At 47.8% G+C, this 25,782-nt stretch overlaps 1 protein-coding gene across 1 annotated transcript in view; it reads left to right on the forward strand.

The window, feature by feature from the left end:
* The window catches only part of LOC138303580 (uncharacterized), a 69,654-nt gene that overhangs the window by 26,382 nt on the left and 17,490 nt on the right, over nucleotides 1-25,782 (forward strand). Inside the window, exon 4 of the mRNA XM_069242844.1 lies at nucleotides 22,037-22,140. Within this exon, the coding sequence (XP_069098945.1) occupies nucleotides 22,037-22,111 (75 nt within the window). The 3' untranslated portion in view covers nucleotides 22,112-22,140. The remainder of the gene's footprint in view (nucleotides 1-22,036; nucleotides 22,141-25,782) is intronic.

Consider the following 25,782-nt stretch of genomic DNA (forward strand, 5'->3'; position numbering starts at 1 on the left):
GAGGAGGCATATTTGGATATCCTCTTCCCTCTCACAATAGAGATTGACTTCTCCCAAAAAACTGACTCAAGGAGATGAGTTGCTAAATCAAATAATCTATGAAATTATCTAAGAAGGAGCTATTTTTATTAGGTAGTTGATATAAAATATATATGTTCACTGGTTTAGATGCTGAGATCATGACCGTCAGAGTGAGTCACTGGGGAGACAAATCTCTTCATTGTAACCCTTTTACAATGAAAGGATTCATTTGGAATGAAGGCAACACCATCAGAAAATCTGTGTTGCTGTTAAAGTAGAGGATGATGTAGCCTAATAGTTGGTAAAGATCAAAAAGGGGTGGAGAGGTGGGGCTACACCTGCTTTGAAATTGTTAAAAATCCCTGGGATTGTGGTCTTGAGTTTGAGCAGAGTGGCAATTGAGATCACTACTGTATGTGAGGGCTAAACTGTTATGTCGCGGCAAGCGGCGCGGGCTCGGGTTGCCGCGCCGCGGCAAGTGCATTCTACCGCGGCCGGCGCCCGGACCGCGGTGGGCGCCGTGGCCAACGTCCGGGTCGCGGGGTTGCCGCGGCCCAGACAAGAGCCATGGAGGCTCCTGGCAGCCAGTCTAGGGGTCGCGGCGCTCGCCGCTGGCCATACTTCAAGTTCTGCCGTAAGGGCAGAAGCGGCAGAGCCTGAGACCACGAAGGGGGTTTCAGGCATGGCCGCAATTAGCGCAGTTTGCGCATAACATCTATTTTTCCTGCATGACTAATACCTGCCAATCACTTACCGATGTTATCAGAAACAAACCGAACCCTTACACTTGGGGAACTTTATACTTGTCTCTTTTCCTCTCAGCATGCTGACCACTTCCTCTCTACCCAGCGTGCATTGTTTTACGCATATATCGAATTCACTATTGTTATCTCTTCCCCAATCCAAGATGGCGGTGTTCTACTTCCTGTTTCCTGTTTCCTGTCCAGGGGTATTTAAGGGGATTCCAACTGCCTGTTCATTGCGTTGCATCACTCCTTGGTGATAGTCACGCTCCTAGTTGATATCCTTCTACGAATCCTGTCTGTTCCTGAGCTGCCTTGTTTTCCTGCCTTCCTGATCTGCGGTCCTAATACCCTGGTGTCCTCCTTTTCGTTTCAGGGAGTTCCTGTGGAGGTTTTTTACCCTACTGGGGTTTTTCCTCTGGGACTCCTTCTGGAGGGCACGGACTGTAGTGGTTCGCTCATACCAAACAGCACCGTGGCTACCGGAAGGGGTCGCCCCTACCTCGGCCAGAGCAGAACCCGTCGGAACAAGGACCGTTCCCCTACACCTCTCAGCTACGAGGGTAAGACCATTGAAAACCACGACAGATTGCAACGCCCAAAATTCCCGTTGCAGTCCGGAACTATGGATAACCCAGTGGCAAACACAGAACCTACTAACCAGGACCTAATGGCGACGATACAACAACAGGCTCAAGAACTCCAGCAACTACGTACTGAGAATACTGTTTATCGACAAGCCTTTGCCTCCAGGACCACAGATGTCCCTGCAGTAGCCGCCTCTACGCCTCGATTTTCCGGGGATCCCACCACATTAAAAGAATTCCTGGATGCCTTAACGGTGTACTTTGCATTTCGCCCCTCGCAATTTGTACAAGACAAGACCAAGGTGGGGTATTTGATTAGTGCCTTATCAGGACCAGCCTTGGCCTGGGCCACACCTTTAGTAACCAGAAACGATCCCTGTCTATCTAATTATTCCACCTTTATCACTACTTTCAAACAGATGTTTGAACGCCCTGGACTCGAGGCGTCAGCAGAAGAGGCTCTTTGCGAAGTCCAACAAGGGAGTCAAGATGTATTACAATACATCACCCGTTTCAGACAATTAGCTGCAGAAACAACCTGGGTGGAACGTACCTTGGTGACACTCTTCCGTAGGGGTCTAAGAGAGGACATCAAAGATGAACTAGTACATTCTGCCAGGATAGAAAACCTTAAAGGATTGATGGACCAGGCACTAACGATAGAGTATCGGTTGAATGAACGAAGAATGGAGAAAAAGAAGAGTCGTTTGCCTTCTCACTCAGTACCATCTCGTCCCTTCGCCCATCGTTCCGAGGAAGTCCGCCCTGAATCCAAAGGGAATATCGAGGAAGAGCCCATGCAGATTGACACAGCTCGCGGACCTCTATCCGCCAGTGAAAGGGAACATAGACGAAGGAAGGGGCTTTGCCTATATTGTGGTGCAGCTGGTCACCTAATTCGCGCCTGTCCCATTCGTCCAACCAAGCCCTTGGGAAACGCCAACTCCTGTCCTCAGTAAGAAGGGTGAGGGCGGGATATCGTGATATACCTTCTATTTGATCTTCCAGGGAGGAAGGAACTGCTCTTTTTCTCTTACCAGTTACCCTCCATTTGACTGATGGCCGCGAAGCAAGAACTTTGGCTTTATTGGACTGCGGAGCCAGTGGCCTCTATTTAGATGAAACCTGGGCCAAAGAACGACAGATAACACAAATACCCAAAGAAATACCAGAACAGGTACATACCGTTGATGGGTCGCTCTTGGCCTCTGGGCCTGTACAATACACCACCCCTACTTTTTGTTTACAGTTCGGTAAACATCAGGAAATCCTCTCGTTTGACTTAATCTCATCACCACACCAAGGGGGTGATTCTGACCCCGGCGGTCTTAGACCGCCGGGGCCAGGGTCGGCGGGAGCACCGCCGACAGGCCGGCGGTGCCCCGCAGGGCATTCTGACCGTGGCGATTTGGCCGCGGTCAGTGCAGGAAAACCGGCGGTCTCCCGCCGGTTTTCCGCTGCCCCTAAGAATCCTCCAAGGCGGCGCAGCTCGCTGCGCCGCCGAGGGGATTCTGACCCCCCCTACCGCCATCCTGTTCATGGCGGGAAAGCCGCCATGAACAGGATGGCGGTAGGGGGGGGTCGCGGGGCCCCTGGGGGCCCCTGCCGTGCCCATGCCAATGGCATGGGCACGGCAGGGGCCCCCGTAAGAGGGCCCCGCAAAGTATTTCAGTGTCTGCCTTGCAGACACTGAAATACGCGACGGGTGCCACTGCACCCGTCGCACCTTCCCACTCCGCCGGCTCGATTACGAGCCGGCATCCTCGTGGGAAGGGAGTTTTTCCCTGGGCTGGCGGGCGGTCTTTTGGAGACCGCCCGCCAGCCCAGGGAAAAACTCATAATACCCTCCGCGGTCTTCTGACCGCGGAGCGGTATAATGGAGGGCGGAATTCTGGCGGGCGGCCTCCGCCGCCCGCCAGAATCAGAATCACCCCCCATGTCATGATCCTGGGAATTCCATGGCTTACACGGCACAATCCTTACATCAACTGGGAAACAAAAACCATTTCGTTATCCTCCCACTTTTGTCAACACCATTGCTATCCGGCCGGGGATTATTGGTCCCCAAAATGTCTCTCAACAGCACCTTCTCAGGTGGGAAGATCCATTAATGTCCTACAGGGAGTTCCCAGACAGTATCAGGACTATATCGATGTATTCCAGAAGCCAGAAAGACCTGAATTGCCACCCCATAGAGAATACGACTGTGCCATTTCTTTAGAGCCAGACACTGTAGTTCCTTTTGGGCGGATGTACTCCTTCACTGAACCAGAGAAACAAATTTTGAAGGAATACTTAGATGAGAATCTACAAAGTGGGTTAATAACTCCCTCCTCTTCACCCGCTGGGGCTCCTCTTTTCTTCATACCAAAGAAAACCAAAGATATGCGTCCCTGTATCGATTTCAGAGGGTTAAACAGGATCACTATCAAAGACCGGTATCCGTTACCTCTCATCAAGGACATCTTAGAAGCAGTCAGAGGAGCCAAGAGATTCACCAAGCTGGATCTCCGAGGAGCCTATCATCTACTAAGAATCAGAGAAGGTGATGAGTGGAAGACCGCCTTTAGAACACCTTTTGGTCACTTCGAATATAGAGTAATGCCCTTCGGACTCACTAATGCCCCGTCCATCTTTCAAAGATTCATGGATTCTATCTTTTCTGATCTTTTGCAACAAACAGTGGTAGTGTATCTTGACGATATCCTAATTTATTCGGTTCATCCAGAGGAACATTCCAAGCACGTCCGCCAAGTCTTAGAGAGACTCCGACAACATCATTTGTTCTGTAAGCCTGAAAAATGTGAATTTGATCAGATAGAAGTAAAATATTTGGGATACTGTATAGACCAAACCGGAGTTGCCATGGACTCAGACAAGGTACAGGCAATATTGGATTGGCCATCTCCTTCTTCCATTAAGGAGACTCAATGTTTTCTGGGACTAGCCAACTTCTACCGACAGTTCATAGCAGACTTTGCCCAGAAAACCAGCTTCATTACCCAAACCCTCAAAAAAGAACACCTAAAGAAAGGTTTTTGTTGGACACCAGGCGCTGAGTCAGCTTTTCAGGACTTAAAGAAAGCCTTTATTCAAGCTCCTATTCTTCGACACCCAGACACCAGCAAACAATTCATTGTTGTCACAGTCGCCTCACAAAGAGCCATTGGGGCTGCCTTGTTACAAAGACAAGACGATGATGACCTAGAACACCCTGTATTTTATCTATCACACATTCTATCTGATTCTGAGCGAAACTATTCCGTGCTAGAACGCGAATTACTTGCCTTAAAGGTCGCGTGCACCGAATGGAGACACTTTTTGATGGGATCCAAGGAGCCCTTCGAAGCCCGAACCGATCACAGAAATCTACAGTGCTTAAGAAATTTCCAGTGCCAAAACAGCCGGCAGGCTCGATGGGCCTTCTTCTTCAGCCAATATGATTTTTATATCACCTACATCCCTGGTTCTCAGAACATTCTGGCGGATGCCCTGTCCCGACGTTATCCTGGGTGCGGTGATTCTGCGGTTCAAAACTTATTTGACAACAATAAAATCATAGGGGTAGCACAGACCTTTTTAGATCAAGTCAAATCTGAATATGCCCGTCTACACGAAACAGAACTAAAAAGGTTACGTCCACAGTTGCACATAGATCATGACTACTATTATCATGATAAGGCCCTGTTTTTGCCCACTAAAACAGTACAAATCGAAGCTTTACGCATGTGCCATGATTCCCCCATTGCAGGTCATCGAGGAATGAAAGCGACTCATGATCTTTTGCTTCGCTCTTTCTGGTGGCCAACTCTCAAGGCTGACACTGAGGCATATGTGTTATCCTGTCCTACATGTGCTCAAGCCAAGACACCCCGAACCAGACCTGTGGGGTTACTCCGCCCATTACCTGTTCCCCCAGGCCCATGGCATACCATATCCACCGATTTTATGTGCGCATTACCTTCCTCAATGGGAAACCACGTCATAATGGTAACTGTGGACTCCTTCACCAAGATGGCCCACTTCACAGCCTTGAGAAAGTTACCTACGGCAAAAGAGTTAAGTCAGGTCTTTACTCAAGAAAATTCAGGCTACATGGGCTAACCCAAGTTATTATATCGGACAGGGGTCCTCAATATATCTCCCGTTTCTGGAATCAATTCTGCAAGATCTTGGGGATCCAAGTAGCCTTATCATCCGGGTTCCACCCTCAAACCAATGGACAAACGGAACGACTCAATCAGGGTCTCGAACAGTACTTACGTAGCTTCTGTAACGCTACACAAAGTAATTGGGCTCCCTACTTACCGCTTGCAGAATTCTCCTAAAATAACTCTCTACACAGTGCCTCTAAACTCTCTCCTTTCTATGGCTCTTATGGTTTCCATCCCAGGGCTTTCCCAACTCCCCTGAGAGACAACTCCAATCTTCCCGCTATCTCCTCCTTCGTTCGACAGTTACGGGGTATACAGCGAATTATCCATTCCAACCTTGTGTCCACTAAGTTCCGCATGAAGAAAATGGCAGATAGGAGACGCTGTGCGGCTCCTCCGTATCAGGTCCATGATAAGGTCTGGCTCTCCTCTAGATTCCTACCTCTCCGACTCACCAAAAACAAATTCAAACCCCGCTTTTATGGTCCCTTTCTCATTCTCAAGAAAATCAACCCAGTATCTATGCGTCTTCGCCTACCTCGGACATGGACGATCCACCCTGTATTCCATGTCTCGCAACTGAAACCTTACCGTCCTGATCTTTTTCATAGGCAGTTGCCCTGTCCCCCTCCTCTGTTGGTTGACAATGTGCCTGAGTACGAAGTTCAGGAGATCTGTGACTCTCGGTTTTTTCATGGGCGCCTCCAATTCCTTATTCATTGGAAGGGATATCCTTTGAGTGAGTGTTCCTGGGAGGATGCCTCGTCAGTCCATGCTCCTCTGTTGCTCCGCCGCTTTTTTCGGCTCTTCCCTCACAAACCTGGGGCCTCGGGGGGGGCATACTGTTATGTCGCGGCAAGCGGCGCGGGCTCGGGTTGCCGCGCCGCGGCAAGTGCATTCTACCGCGGCCGGCGCCCGGACCGCGGAGAGCGCCGCAGCCGGCGCTTGGGTCGCGGTGGGCGCCGCGGCCAACGTCCAGGTCGCGGGGGTTGCCGCGGCCCAGACAAGAGCCATGGAGGCTCCTGGCAGCCAGTCTAGGGGTCGCGGCGCTCGCCGCTGGCCCTACTTCAAGTTCTGCCGTAAGGGCAGAAGCGGCAGAGCCTGAGACCCCGAAGGGGGTTTCAGGCATGGCCGCAATTAGCGCAGTTTGCGCATAACATCTATTTTTCCTGCATGACTAATACCTGCCAATCACTTACCGATGTTATCAGAAACAAACCGAACCCTTACACTTGGGGAACTTTATACTTGTCTCTTTTCCTCTCAGCATGCTGACCACTTCCTCTCTACCCAGCATGCATTGTTTTACGCATATATCTAATTCACTATTGTTATCTCTTCCCCAATCCAAGATGGCGGTGTTCTACTTCCTGTTTCCTGTTTCCTGTCCAGGGGTATTTAAGGGGATTCCAACTGCCTGTTCATTGCGTTGCAACACTCCTTGGTGATAGTCACGCTCCTAGTTGATATCCTTCTACGAATCCTGTCTGTTCCTGAGCTGCCTTGTTTTCCTGCCTTCCTGATCTGCGGTCCTAATACCCTGGTGTCCTCCTTTTCGTTTCAGGGAGTTCCTGTGGAGGTTTTTTACCCTACTGGGGTTTTTCCTCTGGGACTCCTTCTGGAGGGCACGGACTGTAGTGGTTCGCTCATACCAAACAGCACCGTGGCTACCGGAAGGGGTCGCCCCTACCTCGGCCAGAGCAGAACCCGTCGGAACAAGGACCGTTCCCCTACACCTCTCAGCTACGAGGGTAAGACCATTGAAAACCACAACATAAACAGATGATTTTTAGAGAATGTTATTGGGGGGCATCAAGCTGTGTGATTATAGGAATAGGGAATAGGATGTGTTTTGGAGTTGAAATTCAGTGTGTTATGTGTGTTGGAAGGGGCATATGTGGAGTCACACTTAACAGCCTGCATGTGGGAAGTGACGTGGGTGACATGGGTGTTGACATACACATCTACCTTTTTGTCATGTAGTCTAGAAACAGAGAGATTTAATGAGCAGACAGGTGTGGTTTTTGGAGAGGGTGATAGAGACTTGAAAATGTGGTGGTCCAGTTTCCAGCAGATGTCAGAAAGCCAGTTAGAGGACACCCCAATAGATTCCTTATGTGTTCATAGGAAGGAGGCTGTGATAAAGCTGCCGGCAGGAGGTAGTATTCCTCATTGGACCCAGAGCTGGGAGTACTAAATTCCTACAGGAATAATCTTAAAAAATCTCTCATCTTCATTCCTGTCCAGTTGTTTATATTTTTCCCTCTTGAGTATTGATGCAACAAACATTTGCGTTATCTTTTTTAATTCAAATATATTTATTTTATGATGTCAGTCAGCAATGGATTATTCAGTGACTTACAAGAGGGTAGATCTTTCCATGATTGTGTTCACATGATGTTTTTAAACAGAAGAAGAGAAGCATCAAGACAAATAAAACAATGAAGGAAACACACCTATCAAACCTTTGATTGAAGCTTGGAACAATGTTTTAAGTTCAAGGAAACAGTTTTCAGTGTGATAAATCAGAAGCTGTATTTGCAAACATTTTGTGACGTTGAGCGAAAGGTTGGTTGAGTTTGTCTATTGCAAGGCATGGTATTCAGAATATCTTTGAGGCAACTACTTGTGGTGGTTGAAAATACTATCTTAAAGTAAATGAGCAAAACATTAGATGTAAGCCGATGAAAAAGTTTTGCATCTGGATAGTCTCAAGCAGATCTTTTATGCATTCAACATCAGGTACATGTTAACCATTGTGTTAGTGGGAGCAAGAATAGACCATGGGGACTGAATGGAGTGGGCACTTCTGTTTATCTGAGTAGGTGGCACCAACATTTCCAGAATAAGATGAAAGGCTCCTTCACTGGAATTGTTTTCCAAGCTCATGTCCAAGCTCATGTGACAGAGGTGTTGAGTTCCTGGTTTGTCTTCCAGTAGAGAAGCAAATTAGTTTTAAGGTCCTATGTCTACTACGTCACATCTTGTATCGCTAGTCAGTCATAGTTCCCTTCCTCATAAACGCCGAGCCCTATGTCTGACACAAATTAGCTATTGCTTCTTTTCTGGTTATGCACTACATTGGTGGTATTCCCTACTCATCCCTCCTCCTTAGCATAGACTCAGCAGAAGATCACAACTCCACAAATCATGTACTACACCTGGAAACCATCAGGTGATTCAAAGATACAGCATCAAACGAGGGTACAAAATAAATACTAGATCTAGCAGAAAGTGCCAGCCAGTCAATTCCATGTTTCAAATAAAGAAATAAGATGAATGTGATCCCACTGAAGGTGATCCAGAATTTAAATTTAAAATGTTAAAATTTTGTAAACGCTTTGAAGCTCAACTAATGTTGGCATTAATGTTGGTGTTTAAAGAGGAAATTGGGTTCATATGAAAAATAATTGGTTAGTGGGAAGTGATCACTTTTAAAGAACTGATCACTGTAGTTAGGTTGATTATTTAAAGCTCCCCCTTTACAAATCAGTTACCACCCCGGCCCGGGTGCAAATTTAGAGAGTTGTCTGCATTCCTCATCTCCGACATGATATGCCTGTCAGTGGAGGAGGAATCTGTCTGAGACAGTTACCTCTCCCCAACAGCAGCTTCTCTGGTGCCCCGTATGGCCTCCATGTTTTTTAATCCTTAGTTTTAATGTTTTGATGTTAAATCATGACACAAACAAGTAATCAGACTTCTCTTCTACTATTGATTATGTTCATGCATTTATTGCATTTTGTATTCCATTTAATATTCTTCAGATTGGTAAATTACATCATTGCCCCATGTCCCCAATGCATTTCGGATGCCAGTTGGTCCTTCGTCAGGGGTGACCGTGAGCTTAAGTATGAACACGCTCCTTGTGCAAGTTCCCTTCTCTGTACCAAGAAACCACCAGACAAGCCGTACTGCTGGAGAGACAGGATCCTTGATAGGATATGTGCTTGAAATCTAGTGGTTTGCACTTCAGATTACAGCTTGACACCCTACAAGCACGCTTTAATCGCGAAGAGGATTAACTTATAACTGAAATACATGAGTGCTTTGATTTTGAATACACATGTACGGTAACAGTATAGTCAGGCTTCCTTGAAGGTGATGGAGCCTACTCCCGAGGTACGTCTTCCCTTTCACTTGCTTTTAGAACCATCTATAAAATAAGAACAACTGAAGGGTTTTCTTTGGAGTCTTACTAGTCTGTTGCTGTGCCCATGCTCATTTCTTGTACTTAGTTTGCAGTCAGTACTCTTACAAGAGAGTACTACTTTATCCTTCAACTTCTCACAGTCCTTGGTCTAGATTTGCTAATATTTGATGCAAGGCAGGGCAGCAACCGAAGTTGCAGTGCTGGCTCATGTCAAAGGGAGAAAGAAAACATGTGCCATATATTCTAAGGTTCGGCACAGATTTTCTGTCCCCCAGCACTGGGGCACATTGGGATGCCAGACACAAAACCTTGCACCCTATTGCAAAGATGTGTGCTTCCTCTATAGCATGGGCTTTGTACTGGAAGAGGACCCTTTCAGTAGAAAAACTATCATTTGAGACTTCTCCACTTTGAACGTGTGGTATACAATGCGGCACACATGCAAAATGGAAAAAATAAGGTGAAAACAGCAAAACCTGTGGGTGTCTGCATGTACCCAAGAAACGCCCTGTCGACACAAAGTAGCAAAAAGCACAACTTTTTTGGCTAGTAAATCCCACCCCAACTCTTTGCACTAAGTGTGCCTCACTCTTGTGATACAAATCCAGGTCAAAGAATTGGAAAGTTTGGAAAGTCGGGGCCTCTTATGATCATTCTGCAGGCTGTTGTCCTGCTGTTTTTTTAAGTGGGCTATTGCTTTCTCCTTTTTTTTAGAAGTCCTGGTAGATTCAAATTATCTGACCCTTCCCAACAAAACATTGTTCTACTACTGATTTATTTAGATATGTTTCTTCAACTGATAAACTGATAAAACACTTACATATTGTGTGGGTGAGAATTATATGCTGTATACTGCGGGCCATATTTATACTCCGTTTGCGCCGAAATTGCGTCGTTTTTTTTGACGCAATTTCGACGCAAAACTAACGCCAACTAACGCCATATTTATACTATGGCGTTAGAGGCGAATAGCGCCAAAGTTCCCGGAATGTGCGTCATTTTTTAGCGTGAACCCCTTCCTTGCGTTAATGAGATGCAAGGGAGGCGTTCCCGTCTAAAAAATGACTCCCAGGCCTTTACGTGGTATTTATACTCCCGGGCAAAAGAGACGCCCGGGAGTTGGCGTGGCTAAAAACGGCGCATTTGCGCCACTTTTTAACGCCTGCTCAGGGCAGGCGTTAAGGGGCCTGTGGGCTCAAAATGAGCCCACAGGTGCCCTCCCATGCCCCCAGGGACCCCCCCTGCCACCCTTGCCCACCCCAGGAGGACCCCCAAGGATGGAGGGACCCACCCCAGGGACATTCAGGTAAGTTCAGGTAAGTATAATTTTTTATTTTTTATATTTTTTTTTGGTGGCATAGGGGGGCCTTATTTGTGCCCCCCTACATGCCACTATGCCCAATGACCATGCCCAGGGGACAGAAGTCCCCTGGGCATGGCCATTGGGCAAGGGGGCATGACTCCTATCTTTACAATGATAGGAGTCATGTTGATGGGGGATGGGCGTCGAAAATAAATGGCGCAAGTCGGGTTAAGACGATTTTTTCGACGTAACCTGACTTGCCCCATTTTAAGACGCCCATGCGCCATTTTCCCCCTACGCCGGCGCTGTCTGGTCTACGTGGTTTTTTCCCACGCAAACCAGGCAGCGCCGGTCTGATTGCGCCGTCTAACGCCATTCCATAAATACGGCGCCCGCATGGCGCTTCAGAATGGCGTTAGACGGCGCAAAACTTTTTGACGCTAAACTGCGTTAGCGCAGTTTAGCGTCAAAAAGTATAAATATGGGCCTTAGTTTCTTTGTAGTCCTTTTGCATTTCAAGGTTTCTCCTTGTGTTACTTACCATGGCGTCATTCAAAAGACCACGAACAAACCGCCAGCTGAGGTTGCATTTCACTTCTTCCTTCCCCCAGCTTCCGGCGTTCTGATGGGTAAACTTTGTGAAATACTCTCCTGCTAGCTACTTAGTAATATTTCTTGTTTCATTCATGTTTGGCTGTAACAGTTGAAGTCAGTGACCTTTAACAGGTAGAGTGTTTCAACCCTTAAAATTATTTCATGGAGTAGCAACCAAGTTCATCCATCTCAGGTGTTTTCTGATGGGTTACACCCATAAAAGATTGAAAAAATTGACAGAATAGTTCATTTTTACATGAAGTTCTATAATGTGTCAAATAGTGCAAATCATTTCCTTCACTTCACTGTTTCTTTTTCTCACATCCTACAAAAGGGATTTAAGTGGCTAATAGTATTTAAAGGCAGCAAGGGGGGATGATAATTGACTCAATCTCAGTATTCAGAGAGAAGAGATGTCTCCCAAGATAGACAGTCTTATTGTCTCAGGCAGCAAATCTTGTAGACACAGATCTTACAGCCCTTTCCCATACAGTGTGCAGACAAAATACTGGGGAAAAAATATGAGGACAAAACATTGTGTCAAGAATATTGAGGAAAACATATTGTGAAGGTAAGTTTCTATAGGTAAGCACAGTTTTACTGTATATAGCTCCACGTTTATGTTCCATGGCAATATACACTTCAAGGTACGTAGGTGTGGAGTTAAGGCCCTCATTACGTCTCTGACGGTGAGTGATAAAGTGGCGGTAACACAGCCAACAGGCTGGCAGTAAGTTCTTCAAATTATGACCGTGACTGTGATAACTCCCATAGACAGCCAATGTACCACACCAACCGCCAGGGCGGAAACAACACTCACCACGGCGGTAGCCGCCAACAGCCAGGAGGAAGACAAAGTACCACCCACCATATTAACGCACAGCAAAACTCCACCTTTTCCGGGCGGTACCAAAGCCAACAAAAGCCTGGAGGAAATAGAGCTCAGAAGTGAAAGGACTCACCATTGGAGACACAGGGAAAACGTGCGCTGCCATGTAATCTGAACTGCAAGTTTTCCAGATGATCTTCTATGTAATGCTCCACCTGAAACACCAACGCCGACGAAGATGACGACGGTGAGTACAGCCACCAAGCACACAAGGGAGGGTGGGAGGGAAACGAGAGTGACACACACACGCACGACACACACCCAACATACACACACCATACACACAACCAGCTGCACACGTAAACCAATGGCACAGGAAACACGGCATAATAAATCACGGACCAGATTGCTGAAGTACCGACAATGTATTAGCATAGCAAAACCCACCACACCAACCAAATATATTTACAAATGTACATAAAGGAACAATGCCCAGTCCAAAGTCATAAGGGCACACAAGGCCACAGGGCAAAGTCCAAGGCCCAACCTGTATCCTGACACATCTGGAGGGAACACTGCAGGGGCATCATTTTGCAAGTTGGAAGGTACCTCAGGCAGATGGGGGGGCAACTCAGCCGAATACAGGAACTTCCCCACTGGCTCTGGAGGGGCGCTCCATTCCCATTGCTCTGTCCCGGGGAGTGCAAGGCCACAGTGTCTCAGGTGGGTGACTTCCCCTCTGGTTCTGGAGCGGTCTCCATGCCCATTGCTCTGTCCTGGTTAGTGCAAGGCCACAGATTCTCGGGTGGGTGCCTTCCCCACTGGTTCTAGAGGGGGCTCCATGCCATTGCTCTGTCCTGGGGAGTGCAAGGCCACAGTCTCTCAGGTGGGTGACTTCCCCACTGGTTCTGGAGGGGGCTTCATGCCCATTGCTCTGTCCTGGGGAGTGCAAGGCCACAGTCTTTCAGGTGGGTGACTTCCCCACTGGTTCTGGAGGGGGCTCCATGCCCATTGCTCTGTCTTGGGGAGTGCAAGGCCACAGTCTCTCAAGTGGGTAACTTCCCCACTGGTTCTGGAGAGGGCAACTCGCACAGCAGCCTAAATGGCATCCACTGGCAGTGATGGCTGCAGTGTGATGGTGGATGGAGGAGGCTCCTGGGCAGCCTCTGCACTCACTGATGGCTGCACTGTCATGGTGGATGGAGAAGGCTCCTGGGCAGCCTTTGCATTCTCTGATGGCTGCACTGTGGTGGTGGATAGAAGAGGCTCCTGGACAGCCCCTGCACTCTCTGATGGCTGCACTTCCTTAGCTGGCGGTGGGGGACCTGTGACAGCTGGTGGTGTTGGAGGTGTCAGCCTGAGAGCCTCCGCTGGCGTAGAGTGCTTTGTCTCCTCTAGTACATGGGGCGTGGATCCCTTACCCTTCCTGGCAGGGGTTGATGGGCTCTTCCGCTCCCTGACTGGTGGTGCAGGCTGCTTCCCCTTCTTCAAAGGTGGTGCAGGCTCATTCCCCTTCTTCACAGATGGTGCAGGACCCTTCCCCTTCTTTCCAGGTGGTGCAGGCTCCTTCCCCTTCTTTACAGGTGGTGCATGCTCCTTCCCCTTCTTAACAGGTGGTGCAGGCTCCTTCCCCTTCTTTACAGGTGGTGCAGGCCCCTTCCCCTTTTTCCCTGGTGGTTCTGGCTCCTTCCCCTTCTGCGATGGAGAAGTGGTATCCTTACCACCACAAGTAAGCAATGCTACCACTGTCCCCCTGGACTGTTTGGCTGAGGTGCTGGGCTGTGTCCTTGGTACCCTGCACATACGGGCAGGACGGTGGGGAGGGTTAGGGAAGAGGTCAAATTGGGAAAGGAAAAGTTTTTTTGGGGCAGTGGGGCGGAAGGAGGGAGGAGTAATGGGAGTGGAGGATGAGGGAGTGGTTGTTGGAGGTGTATGTCTGCTGGACTTGGGTGCAGGTGCATGGGCAGTATGCTGATGTGAGGTGGATGGCTGTTGGGTGTGTGAATGCTTGCGTCTGTGTCCTTTAGGAGGGGGGGGACAGACAGGTTGGGAGGGGACAGAGGAGACACATGCATGGCTGTTGTGGAGGTGTCTGCCAGTGAGGTGGGTGTTCTGCTTGGTGTGGTGATGCTGATAGTGGATGTTGATGTAGTGCATGCAGGTGGTAGTGTGGACGTGTCTAGGAGGGAGGTGGTGGAGGAGGAGGGGGGGTGTTGTCTTGTGTGCATGCTCATCTGTATGTGTGCCAGATATAGTTTGGGGTTGAGGCGAATGGGACTGGGAAGTGGTAGTTGGAGGAGGGACAGTAGAAACAGGGTCAATGGCTGCCATCAGAGAGGAAGCCACAGCCTGAATCGATCTCTGTTGGGCCGTCAACCCACGTGAATGCCCTCCAGGAATGCATTGCATTTCTGCATCTGGGATGCCAGCCCCTGGATGGCATTCACAATGGTTGACTGCTCTACAGAGATGGATCTCAGGGCAGCAGGATTCCCAGGTGCAGGGCCGGAGGTGCCTGGGGTTAAGGAGATGCCCACCCTTCTGGGTGGCCGGGCACGGGCAACTCACTGAGGGGCTACTGCGAGGCTGGTGCTGGTATGGGATGTGGAGGCTTTACCTGCAGCTGGGGAGGTCACAGAGGTGTCCGCCACCACCACGGAGCACCCAATGGAGGAGGTATCAGAGTTGGTGTTGTCTACTTTAGTCTCCTCCGTGGTGCTCTCCTCGCCCTCCGTCCCACTGGTTCCTTCGGTGTCGTGGACTCTGCCTCCAGAGTCCTGTGGGATGCAGCTCCCTCTGTCGCCGGTGCCCCTGCTCCTCTGCCAGATGATGCTAATGCACACAAGGACAGGGTGACAAAACAAGAAAGGTGGGGTGAGAAACAAAGGATACACTGGGTCAACGACTGCACCAACACCACCACTGGCATGCACATCACCGTCACACACATGGAACAGGCTTAAGAACTATGCATTGCACTACCAGTGATATGGGTAGTCACTAAAGCAAGATGAGGAACACACACCACCAACTGCAGCACACCTGGGACCCACGATGCCCTGCCTGAAATGGACTACTAACAAGTTAGTTTACCTGTATTTGCCATGCAACCATTACCCTAGAGATGACCCAAGCTGCAATGTCTGGCCTGGCCTTAGGGTCACCCACTAACACACATCTACCACCCGGATGCCACCCCATCAGCCAAAATATGTAATGAAACACACTGTATTCACCCCCTTGTGGCTGCTGTGATTCCCTCAAGCGCCCATCCAGCTCAGGGTAGGCCACCACCAGTATGCGGGCCATCAGGGGGGTCAGGTTCCGACGGGCACCCCTTCCCCATTGGGAGGCCATCCCCAGCTGGGCCTCTTCGGTCTTCTGTGCGCAGCTTCTCAGGTCCTCCTACCGTTTTTGACAGTGGGTGATCCGTCTGCCATAGACCCCCAGAGTCCGCACGTCCTTGGTGATGGCTCGCCATAATCCCTTCTTTTGATGGGCGCTAACCTGCAGAGGCAATACAGACAGGAGAACTCCATTAAACAAACAGTCCAGCCTGTTACACACATGGCCCACCATACCTGATTCCATCACCATTGTCACACACATATGTCATCTCACAACATGTACAATGCCAACAGACAATCTCCCCACCCCCCACCCACCCTTACACAATGCCTTTACACACATCTCCATGCATCCATGCCACATGCAGCATGCCCACAGTGTACTTACCTGTTGGTCAGGAGGCCCATACAGCTGTCCATACTGGGGTAGGGCCCCATCCACCAATGGCTCCAACTCCTCCGAAGTGAAGGCTAGGGCCCTTTCCCTGGTCACACGGGCCATGGTAGGTTCCAGACACAGGTCACAGCAGCACACGCAGTGTAGGTCTTCTCCTGTTGCTGGTCAGGAAACAAGTGAGGATTGAGTTAGAAAATGGCAGTCATGTCCGCGGCAGTGTACACTGTCACCACCGGCGTACATCCCCATTGGCCACTGTACTCCATAGGGCCCAATATTATCCAATGAGGAATTGAACTGCGGTGCAAGACCACCTACCGCCACGACTCCCAACGTCTGCGGAATTACCTCACTTCCACCTGTCCCTCCATGCAGGACAGGCGGTCACCATTTCAGGGCGGGGGAACAGGCCTATCGACAGTTACTGTATCACAGGTTGAATAGGCACATACTTTGACATTTACACTGTCTGAATACATAAGTGCACCACGTGGACTGATCTTGTGGTTTAGTTGTTCCAATTGTGACAGCCTACTCACTCTTATGTCCCTTAGATACCTACCACTGCGGATGAATAGGAGGTGGAGACAAACCCCTGTGTACAGACCCCTGGTGGACTTAGTTGCACTGGAGGACTGGCACATTATACTCACCTATAGACTGGACAGGGCCAAAATCACAGAGCTGTGCGCCCACTTGGAGCCAGACCTGATATTTGCTATCCGTCATCCGACTGGGATCCCCCCTCTTGTGCAAGTGCTATCAGTGCTCCATTTCCTGGCGACAGGTTCTTTCCAAGTGACAGTGGGTTTGGCAGCAGGAATGTCACAGCCAATGTTCTCAGTCGTGCTGGCAAGAGTCTTGTCTGCCCCGGTAAAACACATGTGCAGCTACATATCTTTCCCCCAGGTGGAAGATTTGGCCACAGTGAAGGCCAGATTCTATGCAATGGTACATATCCCCAATATTATTGGGGCGATTGACGGGACACATGTTGCATTTGTCCTACCCGCCAGAATGAACAGGTGTACAGGAATCGTAAGAGTTTCCACTCCATGTATGTGCAGATGGTGTGCCTGTCAGACCAGTACATCTCCCACATCAATGCAAAGTATCCTGGGTCGGTGCATGATGCCTTTGTCCTGAGGAATAGCAGCATCCTAAATGTCATGGCCCAACTACAGAGACACAGGGTGTGGCTAATAGGTGAGCCTTGGTCCCCACCCTGTGTATGTTAGTGTATGCCTCTGGTGTTAACCCTGTAGGATTGTGTGTGGCTAAATGTTGTCCTTCAATACCTGCAGGTGACTCTGGCTACCCAAACCTATTGTGGCTGCTGACCCCTGTGAGGAATGCCAGGACAAGGGCTGAAGGACGTTGAAATGAGGCACATGGACGAACCAGAAGGATCATCGAGAGAACCTTCAGCCTCCTGAAGGCCTAGTTCAGGTGCCTGCATCTGACAGGTGGATCCCTGTGCTTCTCACCCAACAAGGTCTGCCAGATAGTCGTGGCATGCTGCATGTTGCACAACCTGGCCCTCAGACGGCATGTACCTTTTCTGCAGGAGGAGGAGACTGGAGATGCCCCTGTGGCTGCAGTAGACCCTGATGACAGTGAGGATGAAGAGGCTGAAGATGAGGATGAGGACAACAGAACATTAGTTATCTGTCAGTACTTCCAATGACACACAGGTTAGTCAGTGCAACTTCACATTTCAATAACTATTGTTGTATTCTGTGTGGCTGTGCAACTTCACATTTCAATGACTATTGTTGTATTCTGTGTGGCTGTGGCATGATGGCATAACCTACTTTTTACCTCTACTTACTGTCACCTATGGATTATCATTTTACAGATGTTGGTGCAATGACAACTGTGTACTGATGTGCTGACTACAGAGAGCTACAGGTCAATATTTCTATGCTCTCACATTGTACAGTTCATTTGTAATGGATGTAACTGTTTCCATTAATACACTGTTTCAACACATGACATACAAGTATTGGAGTTGGGTTCAAGGGTGTTTATTGTAGTGCTAAGAAATTGAGGGGGAAGTGCAATGGAATGGGGTGATGATAGAGGAAAGTCCATGGTATTGTTCCAGTCTGTTTGTAGCACAGGCACAGTGTCCAAGTGGCCATGAGAAGGGGAGCAAAGGCAGTTCAGGGTGGACAAGGTGACAGTGTGGGACACAAGGGGGACATTAGGAGAGTCTTATTTCCTGGTGGTGGTCTTGGCAAGTGTCTCTGGCTTCTGTCTGGGTCACAGGGAACGTTTGCAGGGTGGTTCACCTTCTGCAGGGGGAGGGATGCTGGTGGCCTCTGGGTCCTGTGGCGGGGCCTCCTGGCCACTAGTGGCAGCGGAAGTGGAAGGTTGTTCAGTTGACTGGCTAGTGGTAGGAGCCCGCCGATGTGCTGTTGCCTCCCTCATGATGTTGGCCATGTCTGCCAGTACCCCTACTATGGAGATCAGGGTAGTGTTGATGTCCTGCAAGTCCTCCCTGATCCCCTGATACTGTCTGTCCTGCATCTGCCTGTTCTCCTGCACATTGTCAAGGATCTGGTCCATTGTATCCTGGGAATGTTGGTAGGCACCCAGGATCTCGGAGAGTGCCTCCTGGAGAGTCATTTCCCTGGTCCTGTCCTCCCCCCTGGCACACAGTAGTCATCCCAGTGTCCCTGTTGGCCTGTGCCACTGTCCCCTAAACGGTGTGCCCACTGCCACTGACCCCACGTCCCTGATTGTCTTTGGGGCGAGGTGTGGACTGGGGCCCCTGTACAGGTGAGCATATTGCTAATTGACGTGTCCTGGGGACAGGGGTCTGGGTACGCTGGGTGGGTGCTGTGGTGTTGGATCCTGATGGGGTGGGGCTCCGTGGTGGACTGTGATTGTGCTTGGGTGACCGGCTGTCCAGTGGTCCCTGATGGGCCAGGTGGGTCATCCAGATCCTGAAGTCCAGAGTTACTGTCATCAAAGGGGACATCTTCTGTTGGGGGCCTGCATAGTCGTGGCACCTCCTCTCCACTGTCATTGGAGGAGGAACCTGTGGGGATGTAAGTGATGTATTATGCTTCATGTGTGTGGCATATTGTACATCCCTGGCTTCCCATCTATCGTTGGTGTTGCTCTGCCACCTTTTTGCTTGTGTTTGGTGATGTGCTGTGGGATTGTTAGATTCCCTCTGCTGTGTATGCTTTAGTGATTGGTGTTCATGCAGGGCTGGGAGGGCTGTCCATGCATTGGTATATCATGCAGGGCTTGGCATTGGGGTTAGTCATAAGTATAGGTGCAGTGTGTGGGGTGGAGTGATGGGAGTGAGGGTGAGGGGGTGTGATGACATGCAGGTATGGGGGTGATAAGTGTTAAATGTTGACTTACCAGTGTCCAGTCCTCTGGCTACTCCAGCGAGTCCCTCAGGATGCAGTAATGCCAGTACTTGCTCCTCCCATGCTGTAAGCTGTGGGGGAGGAGGTGGGGGTCCACCGCCAGTCCTCTGTATGGGGAGCTGGTGCCTTGCTGCAGTGGATCATACCTTCCCCCTTAGGTTGTTCTACCTCTTCCTGATGTCGTCCCTTGTTCTTGGGTGCTGTCCCACGGCATTCACCCTGTCCACAATTCTCCGCCATAGCTCCATCTTCCTGGCAATGGAAATCTGCTGTACCGGTGCTCCAAAGAGCTGTGGCTCTACCCTGACAATTTCCTCCACCATGACCCTTAACTCCTCCTCAGTGAAATGGGGGTGCCTTTGTGGTGCCATGGGTGTTGTGTGTGTTGATGAGAGTGTGTTGAGTAATGTGGTGGGGTGTGTGATGTGGAGTGCGTGAGGAATGTATGGGTGTGAGTGGTGTGTGTGTCTAGTTGTCTCTGTGCTGTTCGTGTCAATCTCCTGGCAGTCATTTTTGTTGGTAAAGGGTTGTGGGTAATGTGGGTGTGGGATTTATAGTGGTGTGAGTATGTGGGTGTGGTGTGTGTATTGGTGTCAGGTGTGTGTTTTTGGTATTGGCCAATGTAATGTTGTTTTGTATGTGGGTGTCCATTCTGAGCGCAGCAGTGTGTACCACCAATGGTTTACCACCGTTCAAAGTCCGCTGTGGTGATTTGTGGGTCATAATGTTATGGGCTTTGTTTTTTCATCATAACGGTATGGGTGTTGGGTCCGCCACTTTATCACTGAGCTTTGGTCTGGCAGATTTGTGTATGTGGCTGTATTCTGCCGGATTGGTGTGTGTGTGTCATAATATGGAAAAAAGATATCCACCACCGCGGCGGTATGTTGGCGGCTGTCAGTGTGGCGGTAAGCCAGATTTACCGCCAATGTCATAATGAGGGCCTAAGTCTATACTTACTTATTTACACCTACCTTCTCGATATTTTTTACGGGATATTTTGTCCACATGATATTTGTGTTTCCGATATTCTGTCAGTGATCCTTTGCATACAACTGTTCTATACAGTGACGATAATGCTATACATTTAACCAGTATATATGGAGTAATAAATCCACTGACATACATTATGAGGATATTACAAGTCATTGAGGAAATCCGTGACCATATAGGAGAGGCCAATGGTAGAGATCCTTTATAAAGTCACGGAACTAGTGTATGTCAGGGGTTACTTTATTTCTTATAATACATTGTCACACCATTATGCTTCCAACAAACCACTTAAATCCTCAATGTCTTGCTCTCTCCAATTTAATAGATAGGATATTTGCATGAAAAATGAATAAAAGTACCAATTAGTGTTTGTAGCAAAAAGATTTTAAAATCAGTTTAATACAAATCAGATAAAAAAAACCATTGTTGCTCAGGATGTGTAAAAACTTGCAGGGATTCTATGTTTCTTTTAAGTACCAAATGTGTGCAAAAACATAAACATGTTTCCATAAAAACTTATTTCTGCAGATCATTCTTCATCTACAAAAGAGAGCAGAGATTTTGTTTTTGCTGCTTAAATCACATCTCTAATTATGCTCCACGACCTGCCCTTCCCCTTGACTGTTGGCTCTGGCAGCAGACATCATGATGTTAGAACTCAAGTGTAATAAGTTAATATAGTAGAGTGGCCCCATCATCTCTTTATTATAAGTGACTAGAGACATCACCAGCGACCTGCAATAAGGAAATTAGAGAGTGGTCGTTATACTGGGATTGCAAGTGTCCATGTATTATATAGCTCAACTGACTCCTTGCAACTTTCGGACACCTTTGAGCCCCCTTTTTCGTACCTAGGCAAATACAACAAACTTCTGTTGGCTGAAATTCCTAAAGCCTTATAGCCTTCACCTCTGGCTCACTTGTTTCAATGAAGGACTTGGAGTCTGATGAATTTCAGTGTGTAGTTCCACGTGTCAGAGCCAGCTGTAACTGAGCCTGTCTTCCATATACCTATCTCTTCACCACTATTCTTCTATCCTCAGTAAACCTCTACTTTTCCAAAGTTACAACATTTTCAAGCACCTCCTTATTAATGCCCAGCTAGAGATCGACTTGGTTTTAGTTCAGAATACATTCCTCCTCACATCTTTTACTTTACTCTTCACATCTTTTCATGTCCTCTCCCTAAGCCAAGCACAAAGAGCCAATACAAACCCTTCACCTTTGGACCTGTATCTCAGCTGCTTCCTATATTCTCTCACACTGTACATCCCACACTTTTTCTATGTGTACACTGCTACATCACTTCATCCTGTGTTCTATAACATTCTGGTTCCTGATATAAAATGTTTGCAGCATTACATTCGTCATTTTGTTTTGTCTGGGAGGGGATATTTCACTCTGCAGAGTCCCATGTTCTGCTGTCTTCAGCACAATATTTCAGTTAAAATCATTTTATATAGGTACAAGATCACTTGATGATCCTGTATTGCTAAGACTGATGCGCTTTATTGTGTATGTTGCAGATAGAGCTACTCGAAGAATATGGTAGGAGGTATCCATGGATTGGTCTTCATAAATTGGAGGAAGAATTTCAATAGGTTGATGGAACTAGTTGGAACACCACTGTGTAAGTTACAGGTGTATATTTGAATTAGTAAGCACTTGTGCAAGCAAGAACCATTTCAGAAATCATGAAGGCATTATTCTTTGCTGTTAGTGACATTCTATAAACACCCCTTGAATCTAAAAAACAAAAGTCTAGATTCCTTTTAGCGGCTGGTAAGTTAATGTATTCAGATTTATTCAGGAAGGAGATATTTTATTCATGTATAAATCTGTGACCTAACCTTCATCGTAGTTTAATCCATCTGTGTTACAACATTGCATCTTAATAATCAATTTATATTCCTGGTGTCTAAGAGTTAGGGCTTGGTCACTTCTATTAGTATGGTGGGACACCACACTCAGGCCCATGAATATCACGGTTTTGTTTATGTAAAAAGTGCATTTTACTGATGATAGAGAATCAGATGTCCATATCACTCTTTTGTGCTATACTGTTTTATTTTTGTTTTATGCTTAACTGAGTTCTTACTAGTGTCCTGCCAAGATATGTCTGATTCACCATGCTTGTTGGTCATATCCTATAATAAATCTACATCCACCCTAGTTTGTATGTTGTAAGGCCCATGATTAGAATTCAGCCTTTCTGATGTTTGGGATGGAACGGTCATGGGTATGAGCTTCTTCCACACCAGATTTCTATAAGGCTGCCTTAAAAAATTCCACACTACATTTGTGTGATGTCATATTTTGTATGTATGCCTACGTATTCCTTTCATTATGTAGACCTGTCCTTGCTCCTTAGTCCTGGTTCCACTGCCCGTAACACACCTGTGATCTCTACAGAAATTTGTGGTGTTTTTAAATATCTTTTCCTCTTTTCCAGTTGATTCTCATCAGTAGTCCTAACCACTGAATAGTCCACCCTCACATGAAGAGATCCAGAAAAAAAGATGTTTTAAAATTATACATATATGTTTAACTTTGTACAACAGTACATTACATATATGTTTGAAGCCTAAAGGAAGGATAAACGTTGCCCGATTTCATTTAATGTGCATTATAAAAAAGATGCCTAATACATAACTATTGGTCAGTGACAGAAAAGTGACCATAAAAAATCTTTCATAAACCTTTTTTAAAAGGAAATGGAACAGAAATGAATGCACTATTTAGCCAATAGGATGCAATGCACAGTTTAGGAGATTAAAGAAACTGGCACAGTGCCTTTAAGAAGCCCACAATGCACACTGCATTCCATCATGCCTCAATGGTGACAGTTGAGTTAGTTCATTTTTCTGGTTCCTGGAAACAGAATCCTGGGGCACTGAGCTCTGCGATTTTTGGCCAAATCCATTTAAAATCTTTCCAAAACCTTATAATTCGAGATTCATTTGACGTGTTGAGAGTTTTTTTTTTTTCTGTCAAAAATTCCTTCGCTTTTTGTGAAGTGCCCTTCTTGTCGAAAAAAGAAGACACAGTCAGATCCCCAAATGATCTGTGTAGTGTGTCTTCCGGAAGATCATTCTCCTAACTTCTGTATTCATTGTCAGTCATTCTCAAAAAGAACTTTGAAGGATAGACAGAAGATTAGGCTACTTGGGTTGTGGCAAGGGAAGGAACTTCAATATGCTGCCAGATCTTCCAAACACCATGGAGAAGTTCAGTCTTCTACCAGAGTGTCGTCTTCATCCTCCCAGAAAGTCCCTTGGGTAGATCCAAGAAAAGAAGACATCAGAGGAGGAGACATTATTTCACATCGATGTCGAGAAGTTGGACATCAAAGAGCATGACATTGAAGACTGACCTCTTGACGGTGAGAGAATCCTGATTATCACTACCAAATTCAACATCAAATACATCACCTTGTACATTAAAGTCATCAGCGTCAAAGCCAGTGTAGTTGACAACAAAGCCACCAGAAGCAACCACCATCAACGCTGAAGCCACTAACAACCAGAACAAGATCTGTGTCACCATCTATAGAACTTTCTCCAAGATGGCTATGTTAGCTAGTTAACAAGAGATTACCTGCCACTCCAGGCTCAGATTATTCTCAGGCATATTTACCTTCTTGTCGTACTCCTGAAATAGTATTATCTGGCACAATTTTAGCAGAAGGCAACACTATCCAAGTTCTCACCAGGTTCAGTAGCATGCCCTAAGCTTTCACCTAGGATCAACCCTTCTTCATTCTTAGTTCCCACAAGACTACAGGAACCCACAAGTCCACTTTCATCACATAGACATCATTCAAGATCCAGATCAAGCACTAAATCTCAGAGAAGATTTAGTGAATAAAAAATCTTCTCACTTTAGATCAAAAATATCTCATACAAGACCTAGCAGGAGGTCATGATCTTGGCATAGGACACGCTTTCATTCATGGACAACCCTTCTATCAGAGATTACTCTCCAAATCTGTCAAACATACCTCCAGCAAGAGTGTCACCAGTTAATGATCTGACAACATTTAACAATGTATTGGTAGGGGCGTGGCCAAGATGGCGGTTAATCAAGAAGTGCACTGCTGAGCTCTGCCATGAATTCTGGATCAATCCAATATTGTCCTCTACCTAGCACCCCGGAGGCCTTGACCCCGCTGAGTGGCACCTTATAGGGCAACAGGCAGTGAATGTGGGGCCTATGTACTGCAGTGAGGGGACCCGGACCTACTGGTGCCTGCGGCCACAGAGCAGACTGGAGCTTCAGCATTTTCCAGGTACCAAGGGCCTACAAGAGACCACCGCAGAAGGAGGGCCCCCCTCGGCAAAGGCAGTACCTGTGGTGAGAGCAGGGCTGGGCCTCCAGGGAGGGGCGGGTCCCATTAGAGGTGGTTGCCCAACTTTGGCCAGTAGCCGGACCAGTCAGGGGAGGCTCCTTGGGGACTGAGATGCTGGTTGAGGGATGCCCAACACTGGTGAACGGTTGCAACGGGAGCGCCTGCCCTTTTTGTGCATGATATCACAACCCCACAACAGGGTATGCTTGTACAGTGTCTGCCTCCAGTTTGGGGGTGAGGAGGATGGGGCAGGACCTTTTCATAAGAGGTGCATGTGGCAGAGACGAGGAGAGTGCCACAAACTCAGGGCCTTCTGGACCCTCCCCCCTATCAGGACTTTCTCCCCTGAAGTGAAAGGAGTGAAGCAGAGATGGATTGGCGACACCCTCTGGAGGATGCTTGGAGAAGGAGGAGAGAGTGTCCCGGCGACCCGACCCCTACATCAGTTAGGCCTAACATACCAATAATCACATGCACACTATGATGGTGAAACCAGAAGGGACCAGGCCACCCCAGTTGTCCACTAAGGTTATATTGGACTACCAAGATATGCTGTTACAGGGTAGGAGAGAATACTGTGGATGATAGAAGACACCAAGACAACCCTAGAGATAAAATTGATACAGTTTTGCTGAACGTGACCCTCTTGAAAACTGACCTTCAGAAATTATCTGAGAGGGTTGGAGACACGGACTATGCTTTAACAAAAAAGTCTCACCCTGCATGAGGTGCAATCTCAGATGCAACTTATGAAGGCTGGCCTCAAGTGTCTACAACTAAGAGCGGAAGATGCAGAAGGAAAGTCCTGATGTAATGATGTCCATTTCTAGGGCCTCTCTAAAAGGGTTGAGGGTCCAAATTTGGAACTGTTTCTCATACAATGACTAATGGTCACAGTCCTGATGAGGAAGGTCCCAAATTTCT

The sequence above is a fragment of the Pleurodeles waltl genome, chromosome 7, assembly GCF_031143425.1.
Source record: "Pleurodeles waltl isolate 20211129_DDA chromosome 7, aPleWal1.hap1.20221129, whole genome shotgun sequence".
NCBI classification, from domain to species: domain Eukaryota; kingdom Metazoa; phylum Chordata; class Amphibia; order Caudata; family Salamandridae; genus Pleurodeles; species Pleurodeles waltl.